At 40.8% G+C, this 19815-nt stretch overlaps 1 protein-coding gene across 1 annotated transcript; it reads right to left on the bottom strand.

Moving 5' to 3' along the window:
* Positions 1-1192: 1192 nt before the first annotated feature.
* Positions 1193-18344, bottom strand: LOC109867774 (ammonium transporter Rh type C 1). Its single transcript, XM_020457055.2, has 11 exons — positions 18023-18344; positions 8131-8323; positions 5673-5823; positions 4246-4393; positions 3987-4153; positions 3692-3829; positions 3355-3491; positions 2977-3101; positions 2731-2804; positions 2253-2320; positions 1193-1550 (listed from the first exon to the last, which is right to left on the bottom strand). Exons 1-11 carry the CDS (start codon positions 18243-18245, stop codon positions 1511-1513), a joined length of 1464 nt encoding a protein of 487 aa, XP_020312644.1. The 5' UTR covers positions 18246-18344; the 3' UTR covers positions 1193-1510.
* Positions 18345-19815: the final 1471 nt, after the last annotated feature.

Genomic DNA, 19815 nt, shown 5'->3' with positions numbered 1-19815 from the left:
CCATTGAAGAGGAGTGGGACAAGACTCCACAGGCCACAATCAACAGCCTGATCAACTCTATGCAAAGGAAATGCATTGCACTGCATGAGGCAAATGGTGGTCACAACAGATACTGACTGTTTTTCTGATCCACGCCCCAACCTTTTTTCTAAGGTATCTGTGCTGCATATCTGTATTCCCAGTCATGTGAAATCCATATATTCGGGCCTGATGAATTTGTTTAAATTGACTGATTTCCTTATATGAACTGTAAATCAGTAAAATATTTGAAATGGTTGCATGTTGCATTTATATTTTTGTTTAGTATAGTGTAACACTGTTAGACCATTCGTGGGCGGGCTTAGGACCATGTGGACGCCTTAGAGCGGGCTTGAAGGCTGTTTGCTTGGCTGGCTGGCTTTAGGACTATGGAGAGAGGATCAAACAGCTGCAGTGAACAGTGCAACTTCTCTCTCATGGCCGTGATCCACAATACAATGATAATTGAAATAGCCACACTAGCTTCGCCCTCATTTGTGTGCTAGCAAACATGCTAGGTAGTGCTAGAATCAACAGCCAATCCAGTAGTGGCTGGAAACTATACTGAGCTTTGATTGGTCAATCACGATATCGCAAAGTATTTGCATAAAGTTAAACTTTCCCCAACTTAAATCCAACTCTGTTCACTCTCCCTTGCCCATGCATGCTCGCATTACCCAGCGGTCCATCTGCCCACTTTTTTTCCCTCCGTTGAAAATGAATGGGGCTTCCGTTGTTTCATCACACCCATCGTGGATAGTAGATCCCAGCTGTCAGTTGAATGAAGTGCAGAGTTGGAAGGTTTAGGTTTTAAAAAAAATCTATAATTATAAAGTAATTATCAGCAAAGTCAGTGCTAGAAGACAAGTTAAGTTTTTTTGTGAATTATTGTTTTATTTAAATAGATTAGGGCAGACGAAAATGACCATTTGAAACAGCTATTCAATACATCATAGTTGAAGCCAATTTGCTGATTTCCCATTGCCACCCATGAACGGTTCTTGGTCCCCCCTTGGCCCCCCCCCCTTGGTCCCCCCAATTAAACACCCCAGCAATGGGACCTAAAAAAACATAAACAAACAAAACATGGCATACAGTATACCTGTCAAAAAGGATAGAATCTCCACAAATTCTGATGACTGCAATAATTATTGGAGCACCAGCATCACCGGAGGTGTGGGCTGTATAAAGACAGTGTACAGTCACATACAGTAGCCTATTTTACAGTTAATATGAATGATTAAGAGTCTGCTTGTGATTCGACATATGCCTGGTGATAAAACATGCCACCATCAATTTTATCTGGCTATTTTATTATTTTCCAATGTGATTTCATTAAAGATAACAAGTATCAGTGTTTCTATAAATTCCATGAACAGAACAGTATAAAGAGTGGTGAAGAGGAGATGACTGGTTTCTGTCCAGCAGGAGTCAGTGTAGGATAGGACCATTAGTTGAAAGTGTAGGGGGGAGATGACATCAGGCTCTAGCGTCAGTTCTGTCTCCGTTCCAAAGATATATTCGATTCTGTTCTGTAAATGACAAGGTTACACTAAGGTTACAACCTTTGTGTGAAACTGATACAGCCTCTAAACACATATTTAAACATCAACCATCAAATGAAAGTAAATATATAGGCTGCACAGCTTCTCCAACGCGGTATCATGTCAAGGCCTCAGCCAGCCAGCTAATTCATAAATTATGACCAGTACACTCTTTCTATTTTCAAATTGTTTCACTTAAATGGAATAAAAAGTTGTTTCCTGTTCTTTTCTATATTGTTTTACATCAAATAGACAAATACCTCCTAAATAAAAAAAAATCCCTTATTCTAAAAGCAAGATTATTGTCATTTTCAGACCAAGCACAACAGTTACTGTGTAACTTCAAGGTCACTTTCAGAGGTCACTTTCAGAAAGCACCTGTGCAGAGCTATGGAGCACCCCTATCTGGGTAGGCCACTGGACACACCCACAGCATTTCAAAGGAGGCTATGGTGCCATGCTGTCTCCACACATTTGAGGCGATACAAACAGTATTGTGTGGGCCCAAACATGGATTGTTTGAACTAGCGGAGGGCATACACTGCTGCCATCTTGATGATACTTGACATAACACATCTTATGAGAACCAAAGCAGTTCTCATGCTGTACCATGAGGTGTAGGAAACATAAACCTTAAAAAATATATTTTAAAACTCCATAATCACACTGTTGCACAAATCTGCTACTTACACGGCCTTGTTCCGCATGTGGTTATTGTACTCCACGGTAGGTGGATTGTTCTCTTCATCCTCAGGTAACTGGGGGCAGAAATCATCATCATCATAACATTTTTTTATTAGAACTTCCAATATCATGTAAAAGAAGAGGTAAACATAGTTTCCATTACCATTTCCTTCCTCAGCCTCTTCAAACCAAAGATCATTTAGACATAACAATAAACAACCCTTATTGGACTGGAGACAAGCTAATAGCTAAATACTGGTATTGGCCATTCCATGTAGGACGTGACAGTATGAGGGAAACACTGTTTTTTAGGTGACAGGGGTGACAGAAACATACACTTCCCTTTAACAATAACATAAATCAGTTGAAATAAAAGGGGTACAATATTACTGAAAAACTAAGAAATCACCCTCAGAAAAATAGCTCCAACATGGCTTCACAGTCTTCGTGCTATTTAGACTAATGGTTTAGTTCAGTATCTCACCTCCCAGTAGATGTCATCATCAAAGCAGCTGTTATCAGGAGCATCCCCCCAGATCGGTAACCTCAGGATACAGCCTGGGGACAAACACAACATCTCACCAACATTAACTATACGACTGAGTCCATGTAGAAATTATTCAACCCCAGCCAAACAATACTACAATACCACAGTAACTTGACAGCTACCATGTAACATGTTCTCATGAAAACACACACACACACAACCTAATCGGGACACCACTCTCACCAACAATGATTCCTCCTCCGATTCCAAAGCAGAGGGCAACACAGAGCCCTGCTGCCTGGTGTCCTCCCTGCTGGGTCGGCATCATATCTTTCCATTTCCCCATAAAGTCAAACGTGTTTGCCAACCTATTTAAAAAACAATATTGTTACTCTATATCAGTAAGTCTAAGGAAAATATCACATTTAGAAGCGGCAACAACTGAGCAGACATTCTTTTCATTGCCGCAGTATTCTTGTTGCCCATCTTCTGTGCCACTACTGCATGTGCATAATAATTACAGTTCACCACCTTCAAGCTGCCAATTAGGCCTAAAACTGGTGCAGACTGAAATAATAACAGGCCATTCTTTTGGCATACAGTTGTAACCTGTGAACTCACCCCTCCGTGCCATAGACATCTTTACTGGCGGCTGCAGCAGTGATGGCGCCCACAATGCCCCCTATGACCCCAGGCATGGCATGGAGGTTGTGGATGCCACACGTGTCATGGATCTTCAGATATTTCTCCATGAATGGCTGAGGGGACAAAGACACATAGCTAGCTACATGACCACTAATCAAATAGGAGTAGCCTAGTCATAAGCCACTAACTAGTCCCAATTATACTAGCGAATAGCCATTATACTCCTTCACTGCATTCAGTAAGCACATTTAGTGAAATGTTACAGACAGAAAACTCATGAATGAAACTGATGTGACTCCATATTCTACGTTACCGTGATATAAATGTAGCCCAGGGTGGAGATGATGCCACAGCAGAATCCTACAATCAGAGACCCATAAGGCATTAGCATGAACTCCGCTGCCGTTCCCACGGCAACTCCCCCGGCCAGTGTGGCGTTCTGGATGTGAACCTGGAACAAAGGAGTTGGCCAATAGCTTGAGTGGAGATGCAGTACATGATAAAAGTTAGTAGGTACAGTATGATCATAGGAGTTGGCAGGACAGCACAAACAGATCTGGGACCGGGCTAATGTATGTAATGCACACCATGTGGGTCCATTACATTACCATGTCCAGCTTGCCGGTCTTCTGGGAGAGACTGGAGATGGCTATGGAGGTGAGGACAGTGGCGGCCAGGGACAGGTAGGTGTTGATGGCTGCTCTATGCTGCCCATCCCCGTGGTCCGAGATGGCCGAGTTAAAACTAGGCCAGAACATCCACAGGAACAGGGTTCCTATGGGGCAGGAATGAATCAATGTTGATACAGTTTCACCAATATGAGTATGGCAAATGTGAAAAGTGTCAACCATTATGGCTCAGCCTCACCGATCATGGCAAAGACGTCTGAATGATAGACGGAGCCAATCCGATGCTTGCTCTGGTCCAGGTTGGGCCGGTACAGCATCCACGAGATGGACAGACCATAATAAGCCCCAAATGTGTGGATCACCATGGAGCCACCAGCATCCCTGGCCTATAATGTAGAATGATATCCAGTAAACCAGCCACCTCGTTAGTATGTACTCTGAACAAAAATATAAATGCAAAATATAAAGTGTTGGTCCAAGAAAATTTTTATGTGCACAAAAAGCTTATTTCTCTCAAATTTTGTCCACCAATTTGTTTGCATCCCTGTTAGTGAGCATTTGTCCTTTGCCAAGATAATCCATCTACCTTACAGGTGTGGCATATCTAAAAGTTGATTCAATAGCATGATTATTATTACAGCATTCCTTTAGTCAGCATGACTGCAGGAATGTCCACCTGTGCTGTTGCCAGAATATTGAATACAATTTAATATTAATTTCTCTACCATAAGCAGCATCCAGCATTGTTTTAGAGAATTTTGCAGTACGTCCAACCGAACTCACAACCGCAGACCACGTGTATGGCACCGTGTTGGCAAGCGGTTTTCTGATGTCAGGGTTGTGAACAGAGTTCCCCATGGTGACGGTGGAGTTATGTTATGGGCAGGCATAAGCTATGGACAACGAACACAATTGTATTTTATCGATGGCAATTTGAATGCACAGAGACACCGTGACGAGATCCTGAGGCCCATTGTCATGCCATTCATCCGCCACCATCACCTCATGTTTCAGCATGATAATGCACAGATCTGTAAACAATTCCTGGAAGCTTTAAAGGTCCCAGTTCTTCCATGGCCTGCATACTCACCAGACATGTCACCCATTGAGCATGTTTGGGATGCTCTGGATCGACGTGTATGACAGTGTGTTCCAGTTCCCGCCAATATCCAGCAACTTCACACAGACATTAAAAGAGGAGTGGGACAACATTCCACAGGCCACAATCAATAGCCTGGTGAACTCTATGCAAAGGAGATACATCACGCTGCATGATGCAAATGGTAGTCACACCAGATACTGACTGGTTTTCTGATCCACTCCCTTACTTTAATAAAAAAGTTATCACCAACAAATGTATATCTGTATTCACAGTCATGTGAAATCCATAGATTAGGGCCTAAATAATATATTTAATTTAACTGATTTCCTTATATGAACTGTAATTCAGTAAAATCTTTGAAATTGTTGCATGTTGCGTTTATAATTTTGTCCAGTATATCTGCATCTATTCCATTAAGCTTTATTGTAAAGGTAAATGCATTCAATCAATCAAACAAGCACGTACCATGACACAGCATCACTGTGTGCCATTCTTGAGAACCATGTATGCAGGTTTTATGCAGGACTTAATGTTAAAGCCTTTATTATTTAGTAAAGACTTACATGTATGAGGCTGAGGATGATATACTCCTCCACAGCATACAGAGTGACTCCAAAAAGCGTCATCACCATCAACTGGACTGGGCTCACCTTGCCTAGCACCGCCCCATACGCTATCAGGCAGCTGGCTACACAGAAGTCTGCATTGATCATGCTGAGAAGGACAGAACCAGGGTAAGATTAGAATGTATACTGGGTCAGTGTCAGCCTGGTACCAGATATGTTTGTGCTGTATTTTGTCATTTGGTCACTGACTACATTTACAAGTGCACAGTGTTCCGGATAGTAGCTCATATCCCCCTGAACGGCTTATTTGGGATAAACTGTTTACATGCACCTTTGATATCCTGCTCACGAGTATCCCTGTCTCCAGAAATAAACAGAATATTCCTAATTGAATATGGGTTAAATGGAATAGTAACTGAAATGTGGACACTGACAGTGGGCCTATAACCTCTCACATGTAAAATAATATTAACTCCTGCAGAATTATGCATTTCTTGCAGTGAAATTATACAACAAATATACATTTAGTCTTGGGAACAGGAGTGGAGAGATATGATTTCAGACAGTATTTCAACCACATAAAATATGCACACAGTCTTATCAGAAACGTGTTTATCATTTTCTCATCTTTTCATTTCCTTTAAACCGGTAAAACTGATGACATTTGGACATTCTGAAATGGAACAATCTTTCCAATCTTTCTCCCCGGCCCCTGAACGAAACATTCAACTTTAGCAGTGTTAATTAACTTGATTAATAATGCATTCATTCTGTCGATGTATGAAATTATTCTCGTGAACATTTTATTTAGTCTTCTGAGGCAACAAGTTATGACAGAAGAGAAGCTGCATGTATCTAACTATAGTTGACAAACAAATGGCCTACCAAATGTCAGAAATTATAATATGGCCTACCAAATGTCGGATATTATAAGCAGAAACATATATACATTTGTGGTGAAAGTAGCCTTAACCGGTAGGCTATATGGTCCAGTAAGGAGTATCAGCAAAATACATTATTATGGAATTAATATGGTGGATGGAACTGTGCAGGTATAGCATGGTTTTTTATGTTCATTGGTTTGACAATCAGATGAAAACATCATAACACAACAACCATGACATGCTAAGCTGAACCTGCACAGACTACGAAAAACAACAGTAAAGGGAATAAAGTTTGACATGCCACAGTATCCCATCTAAGATCAGCATATCCCAGGCATCTTATCCGGGTTTCTCATAACCGGGATACAAGCTTTTTATGGTTATTGTAAACGGGATATTATGTTCATATGCATCAACTAAAAAACAGAATACTAAAGTATCCCAAATAATAACGGGATATTGGTGAGTCTATGTTTTAAAAGTGTAGCATGACCATATCATTGTCCCTTTGAAATGGTCACAGAAAATAATGACAATGACTTCATCCTCAAAGGCCAATAGTTGAATAATAATTTAAGAACCTTGTTATTAAATTGCCAGTCCAACTTTATGATACAGTATACTGACTTGTTCAATTTGTATCCTTCAGTAGTTTGTTACAAATTAAACCACACACAGAGCTGCACCCCCTCTAAGCACAGTATTTCTATGATCTCACATAACCCCCCTACACAATTTATGAGTAAACTATGCTCACACAGATGCAGACACGCACGCATGCACACACACCACACACACACACACACACACACACACACACACACACACACACACACACACACACACACACACACACACACACACACACGTTTGCTTACACGCACACACACACACACACGTTTGCTTACACGCACACACGTCACACAGACAAGCACCCACACATAGAGTGTTATCTGTTAATACAATACTTCAACAGTATCATAAATGCGTGATTACATGTAGTACTGTGTTTTTGTTTGCCCTCACATTATTGTGTCCACAGACAGTATATCTCACAAGCCAGGAGGATCAACAGTAAAAGGTGATACATAAGGGATTTTCAAATGCAGACCGGTTCCTCCACTTCTCTGGCATCACGATAGGTTCTCTCTGGCACTCCCACCATGCACGCATACAGGATTCGTTTCCATCCACACATGTTATTCTATAGATTGATTTCAATGATGTAGGCATATGTTTTGCACGACTGACTCATTCACATAGGACTCATTCATAAGGTTAAACATAATATGTCAAGTATCTGTCCAATTATAGTCAGTGAATGGTCAGGGCTCTATACATTGTTGGATGGGTTGAGATTTGTTTATGTTACTTACATTACAATGTAAAGTGTTTTTTTAAATATAAATGCATACAATATTCACTTTCGTCTTTCCAGGTGACCACTGTGGTGACATCACTTTCACCTATCAAATATGACACCAGCATTCACTGATCTCATTAGTCACAAAGGACAGAAGATTCAAAGAAACAAGTTTAACGCTGTTAGACCAAAACCGAGGGACTCTAACCTCTCCACGCCGATCTTGATCTTGCCGTCCATTGGGTCCAGAGAGTGGAACCATCCCTGCATCAGAAGTGCCCACTGAAGGCCGAAGCCGGCGATGAGGAAGTTGAAGCCAACGGCACCGAAGCTGTAGCGCTTCAGGAAGGTCATGAGGAAACCGAAGCCCACAAAGATCATCACATGGACATCCTGGAAACCTGGGGGAAAAAGAGGGCGAGGCGTGGTAGGTGGGGGAGAGGTAGGGAAGGTTATAAGGTGCAGATCATCACTTAGGGAAATGAGAGGGTCAATTGTAATCAGTTACATATTAATCCTTGTTCTACAAAGAGAATGAATTAGACATGGAAACTAAACTCAGCAAGAAATGAAACGTCCCTTTTTCAGGACCCTGTCTTTCAAAGATATTTCGTAAAAATCCAAATAACTTCACAGATCTTCATTGTAAAGGGTTTAAACACTGTTTCCCATGCTTGTTCAATGAACCATAAACAATTATTGAACATGCACCTGTGGAACGGTCAATAAGACACTAACAGCTTACAGACAATAGGCAGTAAGGGTGGCAGGTAGCCTAGTGGTTAGAGTGTTGGACTTGTAACCGAAAGGTTGCAAGATTGAATCCCTGAGCTGACAAGGTCAAAATCTGTCGTTCTGACCCTGAACAAGGCAGTTAACCCACTGTTCCTAGGATGTCATTGAAAATAAGAATTTGTTATAAACTGACATGCCTAGTTTTAAAAAATTAAGGTCACAGTTATGAAAGCTTAGGACACTAAAGAGGCCTTCCCACGGACTCTGAAAAACACCAAAAGAAAGATGCCTTGGGTCCCTGCTCATCTGTGTGAATGTGGCATTAGGGCTGCAGATGTGGCCAGGGCAATACATTGCAATGTCAGTACTGTGAGATGCCTAAGACAGGGCTACAGAATGGACAGCTGATTGTCCTTGCAGTGGCAGACCATGTGTAACAACACCTGCACAGGATCGGTACATCTGAACATCACACCTGTGGGACAGGTACAGGATGGCAACAACAACTGCCTGAGTTACACCAGGAATGCACAATCACTCAATCAGTGCTTAGACTGTCGGCAATAGGCTGAGAGAGGCTGGACTGAGGGCTTGTAGGCCTGTTGTAAGGCAGGTCCTCACCAGACATCACCGGGCAAACATAGTTGCCTATGGGCACAAACCCACTGTTGATGGTCAGACAGGACTGGCAAAAAGTCCTCTTCACTGATGAGTCACGGTTTTGTCTCTCCAGGGGTGATGGTCGGATTCGCGTTTATCGTTGAAGGAATGAGCGTTACACCGAGGCCTGTACTCTGGTGCGGGATTGATCGGAGGTGGAGGGTCCGTCATGGTCTGGGGCGGAGTGTCACAGCATCATCGGACAGAGCTTGTTGTCATTGCAGGAAATCTCAACGCTGTGCGTTACAGGGAAGACATCCTCCTCCCTCATTTGGTACCCTTCCTGCAGACATGACCCTCCAGCATGACAATTCCACCAGCCATACTGCTCGTTATGGGTGTGATTTCCTGCAAGACAGGAATGTCAGTGTTCTGCCATGGCCAGCGAAGAGCCCGGATCTCAATCCCAATGAGCACTTCTGGGACCTGTTGAATCGAGGATGAGGGCTAGGGCCATTCCCCCCAGAAAAATCCGGGAACTTGCAGGTGCCTTGGTGGGGTAACATCTCACAGCAAGAACTGGCAAATCTGGTGCAGTCCATGAGGAGATGCACTGCAATACTTAATGCAGCTGGTGGCTTCACCAGATACTGACTGTTACTTTTGATTTTGAACCCCCCTTTGTTCAGGGACACATTATTCAATTTCTGTGGAACTTGTTCAGTTTGTGTGTCAGTTGTTGAATCTTGCTATGTTCATACAACTATTTACACATGTTATGTTTTCTGAAAATAAAGGCAGTTGACAGGGAGAGGACGTTTCTTTTTATGCTGATTTTATATATAGGCTATCCACCCTCTGTGGAAACTATGTAGTAAAATGTCTGATGAGTAAATTTACACTCTCATATGATTTCCCTTCTTCACCTGCTGATTAAATATAGTGCAACAAGACCACTCATGGTCGGAAAAGTTGTCTACAATTTAAACAAACATTATTGCAATCACCATGGTCACAACTGTAACCTGTCAACTCCATCTCCCTTATATAGTAAGATAGAATAAGATTTTTGGTTCAAACATGTTGTAACGGCAGATCTCCTCTTCGTCTGAAGAGGAGTAAGGATCGGATCAAGATGCAGCGTGGTAAGTGTCCATAATGTTTTTAATAAAGACAAATGAACACTCGAACAAAAAACAATAATGTGAAATCTACAAAAAACAAAACAGTACCATGTGGCGACAAACACACACACGGAAACAAACACCCACAAACCAACAGTGCAACCCAGGCTACCTAAGTATGATTCTCAATCAGATAAAACTAATGACACCTGCCTCTGATTGAGAACCATAGTAGGCCGAAACAGAACCCCAAACATAGAAAAACAAACATAGACTGCCCACCCCAACTCACGCCCTGACCATACTAAATAAAGACAAAACAAAGGAAATAAAGGTCAGAATGTGACACATATTCATTTTAATTAGGTTTTACAGTCATAAAGCAACTGAGGAAAAACAAAATTGCTATGTAGTATACCACTTGAATAAAGAAGAAAAATATGCAATTTGTCAATACACACGGTCAGAGTGCTGAAAGATTTTTTTCTTGGGGAAAGTTAAATAAACAAATGTCCATGTTTTACAAATATTTGTAATTAACTTGTATTTTTAGAGACAAGAATATATCTGTTTTGAGTACTGTTGAAGTTGGAAGTTTACATACACTTAGGTTGGAGTCATTAAAACTAGTTTCTCAACCAATCTACAAATGTCTTGTTAACAAACTATAGTTTTGGCAAGTGGGTTAGGACATCTACTTTGTGCATGACACAAGTAATTTTTCCAACAATTGTTTACAAATAGATTATTTCACTGTATCACAATTAATTCACTGTATCACAATTCCAGTTGGTCTGAAGTTTTAACATACACTAAGTTGACTGTGCCTTTTAAACGGCTTGGAAAATTCCAGAAAATTATGTCATGTCTTTAGAAGTTTCTGATAGGCTAATTGACATAATTTGAGTCAATTGGAGGTGTACCTGTGGATGTATTTCAAGGCCTATCTTCAAACTTAGTGCCTCTTTGCTTGACATCATGGGAAAATAAAAAAATATCAGCCAAGACCTTGTGGACCTCCACAAGGAAGCAATTTCCAAATGCCTGAAGGTACCATGTTCATCTGTACAAACAATAGTAAGCAAGTATAAACACCATGGGACCACGCAGCTGTTATACTATAGATTATTTGTTGCGTATGTGGTGCGAAAAGTGCAAATCAATCCCAGAACAACAGCAAAGGACCTTGTGAAGATGCTGGAGGAAACAGATGCAAAAAGTATCTATATCCACAGTGAAACAAGTTCTATATCGACATAACCTGAAAGGCTGCTCAGCAAGGAAGAAGGCACTGCTCCAAATCCGCCATAACAAAGCCAGACTACGGTTTACAACTGCACATGGGGACAAAGATTGTAATTTTTGGAGAAATGTCCTCTGGTCTGATGAAACAAAAATAGAACTGTTTGGCCATAATGACCATTGTTATGGAGGAGGGAAAAGGGGGAGGCTTTCAAGCCGAAGAACACCATCCGAACCGTGAAGCACGGGGGTTTCACGCCCTGACCTTAGAGATCCTTTTAATTCTCTATTTGGTTAGGTCAGGGTGTGACTAAGGTGGGAAATCTATGTTTTCTATTTCGAAGTTGGCCGGGTGTGGTTCCCAATCAGAGGCATCTGTCTATCGTTGTCTCTGATTGGGGATCATACTTAGGCAGCCTTTTTCCACCTGTAGTTTGTGGGATCTTGTTTTTGGTACTGTGCTGTTTAGCCCTACTAGACGTTACGTTTTGTATTTTGTTGTTTTTTCGGTGTTCATTTAATAAATTAAACTGTACGCCTACCACGCTGCACCTTGGTCCGATCCTTCCATCGAAGAGCGTAACAGGGGGTGGCAGCATCATGTTGTGGGGGTGCTTTGCTGCAGGAGGGACTGGTGCACTTCACAAAATAAATGGGGAAGGAAAATTATGTGGATATATTGAAGCAACATCTCAAGATATCAGTCAGGAAGTAAAATCTTGGTCGCAGATGGGTCTTCCAAATGGACAATGACCCCAAGCATACTTCCAAAGTTGGGGCAAAATGGCAAAGTCAAGGTATTGGAGTGGCCATCACAACGCCCTGACCTCAATCCTATAGAACATTTGTGTGCAGAACTGAAAAAGCATATGCGAGCAAGGAGGCCTACAAACCTGACTCAGTTACACCAGCTCTGTCAGGAGGAATGGGCTAAAATTCACCCAACTTATTGTGGGAAGCTTGTGGAAGGCCACCTGAAATGTTTGACCCAAGTTAAACAATTTAAAGAATGCTACCAAATCCTAATTGAGTGTGTGTAAACTTCTGACCCACTGGGAATGTGAGAAAAGCTGAGCCAATGGGAATGTGATAAAAATAAAAGCTGAAATAAATAATTTTCTCTACTAACTACTCACAGGGAATTTTTACTAGGATTAAATGTCAGGAATTGTGAAACACTGAGTTTAAGGATAAGGTGTATGTGACCTTCCAACTTCAACTGTATCTATTGTCAACTCCGTCAGTGGCTTGTCAGCTTTGTCACAGACTGTTAACCATTGTCATGCAATATATGCTTACACTATTGAAGTATTTGCTGTACTGGACATAAAGGGTCATATTTCCTTAATAAATCTTGTTTTACGTTCTGAATCTTGAAATACATGCCAAAGTAAAACAAGACAAAAATATGTTTGGAGATTTGTATTTCATGTTGGAATAATCTAATGTTAGAATGAAACAATCAAGGCCTTTAAACACTTGTTCGAAACAATAAATGTAAAAATTAATTTCCTCTGATGGAGTTGACATAAATCCAGTTACAGTAGGAGTATTTTATGAAAAAATGTTTTAATTAGGAGGTTGTTCCTTTACATGGTGTGATAGCTGATACTTTGGTATATATACAGTACCAGTCAAGAGTTTGGACACACCTACTACATTGTATAATAATGAAATACTATGAAATAACACATATGGAATCATGTAGTAACCAAAAAACTGTTAAACAAATCAGGAGTTCCCACATATGCTGAGTACTTGTTGGCTGTTTTTCATTAACTCTGCGGTCCAACTCATCCCAAACCATCTCAATTGGGTTGAGTTTGGGTGATTTTGGAGGCCAGGTCATCTGATGCAGCACTCCATCACTCTCCTTCTTGGTCAAATAGCCCTTACACAGGCTGGAGTTGGGTCATTGTCCTGTTGAAAACAAATGATAGTACCACTAAGCGCACACCGGATGGGAGGGTGATGTGCTGCAGAATGCTGTGGTAGCTATGCTGGTTAAGTGTGCCTTGAATTCTAAATAAATCACAGACCGTGTCACCAGCAAAGCACCCCCACGCCATCACACCTCCTCCTCCATGCTTCACGGTGTGAACCACACATGCGGAGATAATCCATTTACCTACTCTGCATCTCACAAAGATACAGCGGTTGGGACTCATCAGACGAAAGGACAGATTTCCACCTGTATAGTGGTTTCTTTGCAGCATTGGAACCATGAAGGCCTGATTCACGCAGTCTCATCTGAATAGTTGATGTTGACATGTGTCTGTGACTTGAAATCTGTGAAGCATTTATTTGGGCTGCAATCTGAGGTGGAGTTAACTCTAATGTACTCATTCTCTACATCAGAGGTAACTCTGGGTCTTCCTTTCCTGTCGGTCCTCATGAGAGCCAGTTTCATCATAGTGTTTGATGTTTTTTTGCGACTGAAGTTCTTGACATTTTCAGCATTGACTGACCTTCATGTCTTAAAGTAATGATGGACTGTCGTTTCTCTTTGCTCATTTGAGCTGTTCTTGCCATAATATGGACTTGGTCTTTTACCAAAAAAGGCTTTCTTCTGTATAACACCCCTACCTTGTCACAACACAACTGATTGGCTCAAACACATTAAGAGAGGAAAGAAATTCCACAAATTATCTTTTAACAAAGCACTCCTGTTAATTGAAAGGCATTCCAGGTGACTACCTCATGACGCTGGTTGAGAGAATACCAAGAGTGTGCAAAGCTGTCATCAAGGCAAAGGGTGGCTACTCAAATATAAAATATATTTAGCTTTGTTTAACAAAACGCTTTGTTTTTGGTTACTACATGTGTTAATTCATAGTTTTGATGTTTAAACTACTTTTCTACAATGTAGAAAATAGTAAAATAAAGAAAAACCCTTGAATGAGTTGATGTGTCCAAACTTTTGACTGATACTCTATGTATCTTTAATGCTGTTATCATTAAGAAAAATAATTGTGATTGTCCCGTCTTTCAAAAAAACCCGTTTCACAACACGGCGTGTGAGCGAGTAAAGGTGACATGGGGGATAATGGAAATGTCAAGAGTGAAAATGATGCAAACATGGTTCAAGGACATCTCTGTGTTACTAACTGTGTAGATACAGTATACACAAATAACCTCATAGATACCCATAGTACGAGTAGAAAGCTGTTTACATGGAAGGTTTGGTTTCTGTCCATGCTGGAAGCCCCATATTTACAATGTGTACATCCCCCATGCAAAATCATCGAGGGCTCATCTAGAACGTACCATACCAAAACTCAAGATTAAGCTTCTTGGGATACTCACATTGCAGTTCCACAACGTTCAAAAGGAAAACATGAGCATTCTCAAGGGCATAGACACAATATACAGACTAAAACATAGAAGGTGATGTATGGAGGCCATACATAAACATATACAGTTTGTATAAATAATGTACAGGTAAAAAGGGATGCAAAACATTATTGTGAACTTGGTAGACGCAAATACTTCATTTGACATTTTTTACAAGAAAACAAATTCAAATCAAATCAAATGATATTAGTCACATGCTCCGAATACAACAGGTGTAGGTGTTTTCACCTTACAGTGAAATGCTTACTTACGAGCCCCTAACCAACAATGCCGTTTCAAAAAATACATATAGGAACAAGAGATAAAAGTAACAAGCAATTAAAGAGCAGCAGTGAAATAAAAATAGCGAGACTATACAGGGGGTACAATGCGCGGGGTCACCGGTTATTTGAGGAAGTATGTACATGTAGGTAGAGTTATTAAAGTGACGATTTATAGATGACAACAGAGAGTAGCAGTGGTATAAAGAGGGGGTGGGGGGCAGTGCAAATAAAGCAGAGAGAACAGTCTATGACTAGGGTGACTGGAGTCTTTGACAATTTTTAGGGCCTTCCTCTGACAGCGCCTGGTATTTAGGTCCTGGATAGCAGAAAGCTTGGCCCCAGTAATGTACTGGGTTGTTCACACTACCCTCTGTAGTGTTGGAGGCCGAGCAGTTGCCATACCAGGCAGTGATGCAACCATGCTCTCGATGGTGCAGCTGTAGAATCTTTTGAGGTTCTGAGGACCCATGCCAAATCTTTTCAGTCTCCTGAGGGGGAATAGGTTTTGTCGTGCCCTCTTCACGACTGTCTTGGTGTTTGGACCATGATAGTTTGTTGGTGATGTGGACACCAAAGAACTTGAAGCTCTCAACCTGCTCCACTGCAGTCCCGTCGATGAGAATGGGAACGTGCTCTGTCCTCTTTTTCCTGTAGTCCACAATCATCTCCTTTGTCTTGATCACGTTGAGTGAGAAGTTGTTGTCCTGGCACCACACTGCCAGGTCTTTGACCTCCTCCCTATAGGCTGTCTCATCGTTGTCGGTGATCAGGACTACCACTGTTGTGTCATCGGCAAATTTAATGATTGTGTTGGAGTCATGCCTGGCCATGCAGTCATGAGTGAACAGAGAGTACAGGAGGGAACTGAGAGTACAGGAGGGAACTGAGCACACACCCCCTGTCACTGACTTCCAAATTCATCATCCTTTGAAAGTCATCATCCAAGTGAATTTATTTATTTTTATTGAACCTTTATTTCACTAGGCAAGTCAGTTAAGAACACATTCTTATTTACAATGATGGCCTAGTGGGTTAACTGACTTGTTCAGAGGCAGAACGATTTTTACCTTGTCAGCTCAGGGATTCGATCTGGCAACATTTCGGTTACTGGCCCAATGCTCTAACCACTAGGATACATGCCGCCCCAAAATAATCATATGGCCAACAGAAATTACTCTTGGCTACATCCACAGGACACACCAGTATGAATAAATACTAGCACTAACAAGCCAGTATCATTTTCAAGATGAGCAGCCATAACTGTCTGGTGCATTCAAGAGGACAACAGGTTGCATTCGCACTGTGAAACATGAGTTACTCAAATAAAAAGTGTACACAACAGTCTAATATACTACCACAGATTTAGGATCTTAATTTGAGGTAGTTTGCTACAGCAGGGAAATAATCCTGCAGCAACAGAAAATGTGAATTATGTGGATTATAATTAAATTGACCTTTTTGTAGGGTTTGATACATTTTTTGTAAGGGAAAATCATGTCAAAATTACAAGTGGAAATGTAGCCTAGCAGTTAGCGCAGTAACCAAAAGGTTGCTGGCTCAAATACACGAGACGACAAGGTGAAAAATGTATGTGTACTTGAGTAAGGCATTTAACCCTAATTTGCTCCAGGCTAACCATTTCACTGCACCTATCTGGTGTATGTGACAATAAAACTTTTTTTTCTTAAATACACTGCAAGTTTTAAATGTCCTGCATCGCAGGAAAGTTCCCCTGCAACAGGGTGATCAAATTAAGATCCTACATGTTACCCACTCTTATATAATATCAGGTTAACAAATACAGCATCTATTTGTACCAGACAAACAATATGGCCCTTGAAGAAAACTCCCTGCCTAGTTCAGATTGTCCCCATACTGACTTCAGAGATCAAATGACCTACTCCTCGATCTCATGCTTGATTGGTCTCTATACAACAGACTGTGACAGCAAAATAATTTATCACCTGAGTCCTGGTCCTGCGGTAGGACTGACACCCACACCTGTACTGAGCTAAATTCAACCACACCCTCATAATTCTATAACAGGTGAAATAAGATTCTATACAACGAATTGAACTGAAGCTCAACAACACACACACAACCATGCACAGACAACACACACATGTAACACACACGCACCGCCTTGATGTTTATTATTCATCTTGTAATTCTAGCAATTTCATATGATATAAGCATCAGAGAGTCTGCAGATGCACCTGTTGTGAGAGGGTGTGGGGGATAATGAACTTTAGGAAGAGGGACAAAGCCTACTGGAAATATATTGTACACCTGTGTGTATATGTGACAGATCATTGAAAGTTAGTATGACATTCCTGGAAAATACAAAAATCCTACCTCTTGGGTAATAGACCTCTTATAATCTATATTTTTCACAACTATTACATGACATGTTATTGCTGAACAAAAGTTTAATTTAATAATTTTATCCAATGTTCAACTATAATGTTCACGTTCTGGTCATTGCCTTGCAAGTACAAATAAGCATATGGAATTGTGAAGCATCAGCTCTCATAAGCTTATGTGTTCAATAATTTTCTTATATGACAATAAAAAGTGATCATTTGTGGAAAAGGACTACCCTAATAGCCTACGTTTCTAAATAAAACAACCAAATTGGCAAAGATTTGTTTAGAATATATATAATTATTTTATTTCAGAAATGTTTAGTTGGTGAAATAAAATCTAAATAGTAAATCAATATAAAAAGAAAACAGCACTTAAGATTGAAACGCAAAAGAGCAGGTAATTTTGGGTCACTTACTTGGATATCTGAAATAGAAGTCGTTCTCAATGTTACTGGATATGTTATTAGATGTTTTATGCTCTATCCAATGTGTGTCGGATTCCTCGTTATAACGGATAAAAATGCCGAATAAGATGATCATGGCAATTTGCCATACGAAACACACTGCTGGAAGACTAATTCGGACATTGGTATTTTTCGGCCGGTCACAGCATTGCCTGAAGCTTTGTATACAACCCATTGTGTTATCGTTACAATGGTTCAGTTGCCTTTGGTGCCTTATGGAGAAAGACGGCAAATATTATATAGAGTAGAGTGTAAGCGATGACAGAAGTTCTAGGTGGCCCCGTAGGGTGTTGGCGGGGGTGTGTCTGCTTCGCTTGGAATCTTCTGAGTCACCTCCTGCCCTCCCGAAGTAGCATTGAAATAACTTTTTCTCACACGATCTTGTAGATTATTTTCAAGTCATCACAATAGACTGCATAAAATGTATATATACTACGAGTTCTGTCCTAGTCTCCTCTCCTACATAAATCAGTAAGGAAAATATTGGACAGATTTTAATCATGTTGCTATGACAATACTCTCACCATAGACCATAATATATCCATGACTCTCAACTACACAGTTCTTTCGCATCAGTAATTCTACACAGTTTTGTCAGTTTGTCATATAGTATAAGGAAAAGCAATTGAATATTATGTAGAATAGAATAAAATAGAATTACATTAAATAACATAGGGCCCACTGCACACATCACAATTCCCCCTTGCCCCTGGGTGACCAGGTAATATTTGTTGCTGTCATTAGAATTTGTTTGCTGTCATTAGAACAAAGTGGGGGCAATGACACCGGGGCAGTCAGGCAGGAGCCTAGCCTGCACTTCTGAAGGTCTGCACACCATACACATATGTCCTACATACACATAAAATAATCCTGAACTCCCTGACCATAATCTTTTTATTTTAAGTGTTTACAATAGCAGAAAAAATGTGTTTATGTATTTGATACTATTCCAATTATTCCTCTCCAGCCATTACCACAAGCGTGTCCTTCCCAATTAAGGGGTCACTAACCTCCTGTGCCTTACAAACTGATGAAGTGTTGGAAGAAACTGAAAGGGGAGAAACTTGAGCAAGCTGTAAGATTCCACTACACAGAAAAGCCTGTCAAATACTCGAGTCTGACATTATATACAGTCAGGTGCAAAATGACTGGCAACCTTGATAAAGATGAGCAAAAAAGACTGTATAAAATATATAATACAATGCTGAGCTATATAGTATGCAAAATATGCTGTAGCATATACCCTACGCATCGCGGCAATAGGGATAAGCCACTTGGTGGGAATTGTAATGTGGCTCATACAGCGAGGATCTCTACACTGCCTCCTCCGAATGGGAAGGCACGTCCCCATGACTCGACTACTCAGTCCAGTGGCCTTACACCCGCCATCCCACTTCTGACACCAATGTAGCAAACAGCGGGGCAGGGAAGCAAACGCGGGTCGCTTGTTTGAAAGGCATCGTGCAAATATGGTTAACCAGCATGGTGGGAATTGTAATGTTGCTCATATAGCGAGGATCGCTACTGTACTAATACATTTGCTCAGAGAAAGAGATTTTGTTTAACAAGTAATACAAATAAATTGTGGTCAAAATAATTGGTACACCTGTTTTAAATACTCCAGCACCCTCCCCTTGAGAGGATAATGACACTGAGCCTTTTCTAAAAATCTTTTATGAGATTGAAGAACACATTGGGAGGGATCTTAAAACCATTCTTCTATAAAGAATCTTTCCAGATCCTTA

This window comes from Oncorhynchus kisutch, linkage group LG22 (genome assembly GCF_002021735.2).
Source record: "Oncorhynchus kisutch isolate 150728-3 linkage group LG22, Okis_V2, whole genome shotgun sequence".
In the NCBI taxonomy this organism is placed as follows: domain Eukaryota; kingdom Metazoa; phylum Chordata; class Actinopteri; order Salmoniformes; family Salmonidae; genus Oncorhynchus; species Oncorhynchus kisutch.
Note: the sequence above shows the minus strand (reverse complement) of the source record. Positions and strands in the feature narration are given on the sequence as shown.

Bases quoted from the DNA above. Each gene is read 5' to 3' on its own strand.
- LOC109867774 (XM_020457055.2), bottom strand. From the start codon at position 18,245: ATGGGTTGTATACAAAGCTTCAGGCAATGCTGTGACCGGCCGAAAAAT. The intron at 5,824-8,130 runs GTTAGAGTCCCT...TGTCCTTCTCAG, and splicing joins ATCAAGATCGGCGTGGAGAG to CATGATCAATGCAGACTTCT. The intron at 1,551-2,252 runs GTAAGTAGCAGA...TGTCATTTACAG, and splicing joins CACATGCGGAACAAGGCCGT to AACAGAATCGAATATATCTT.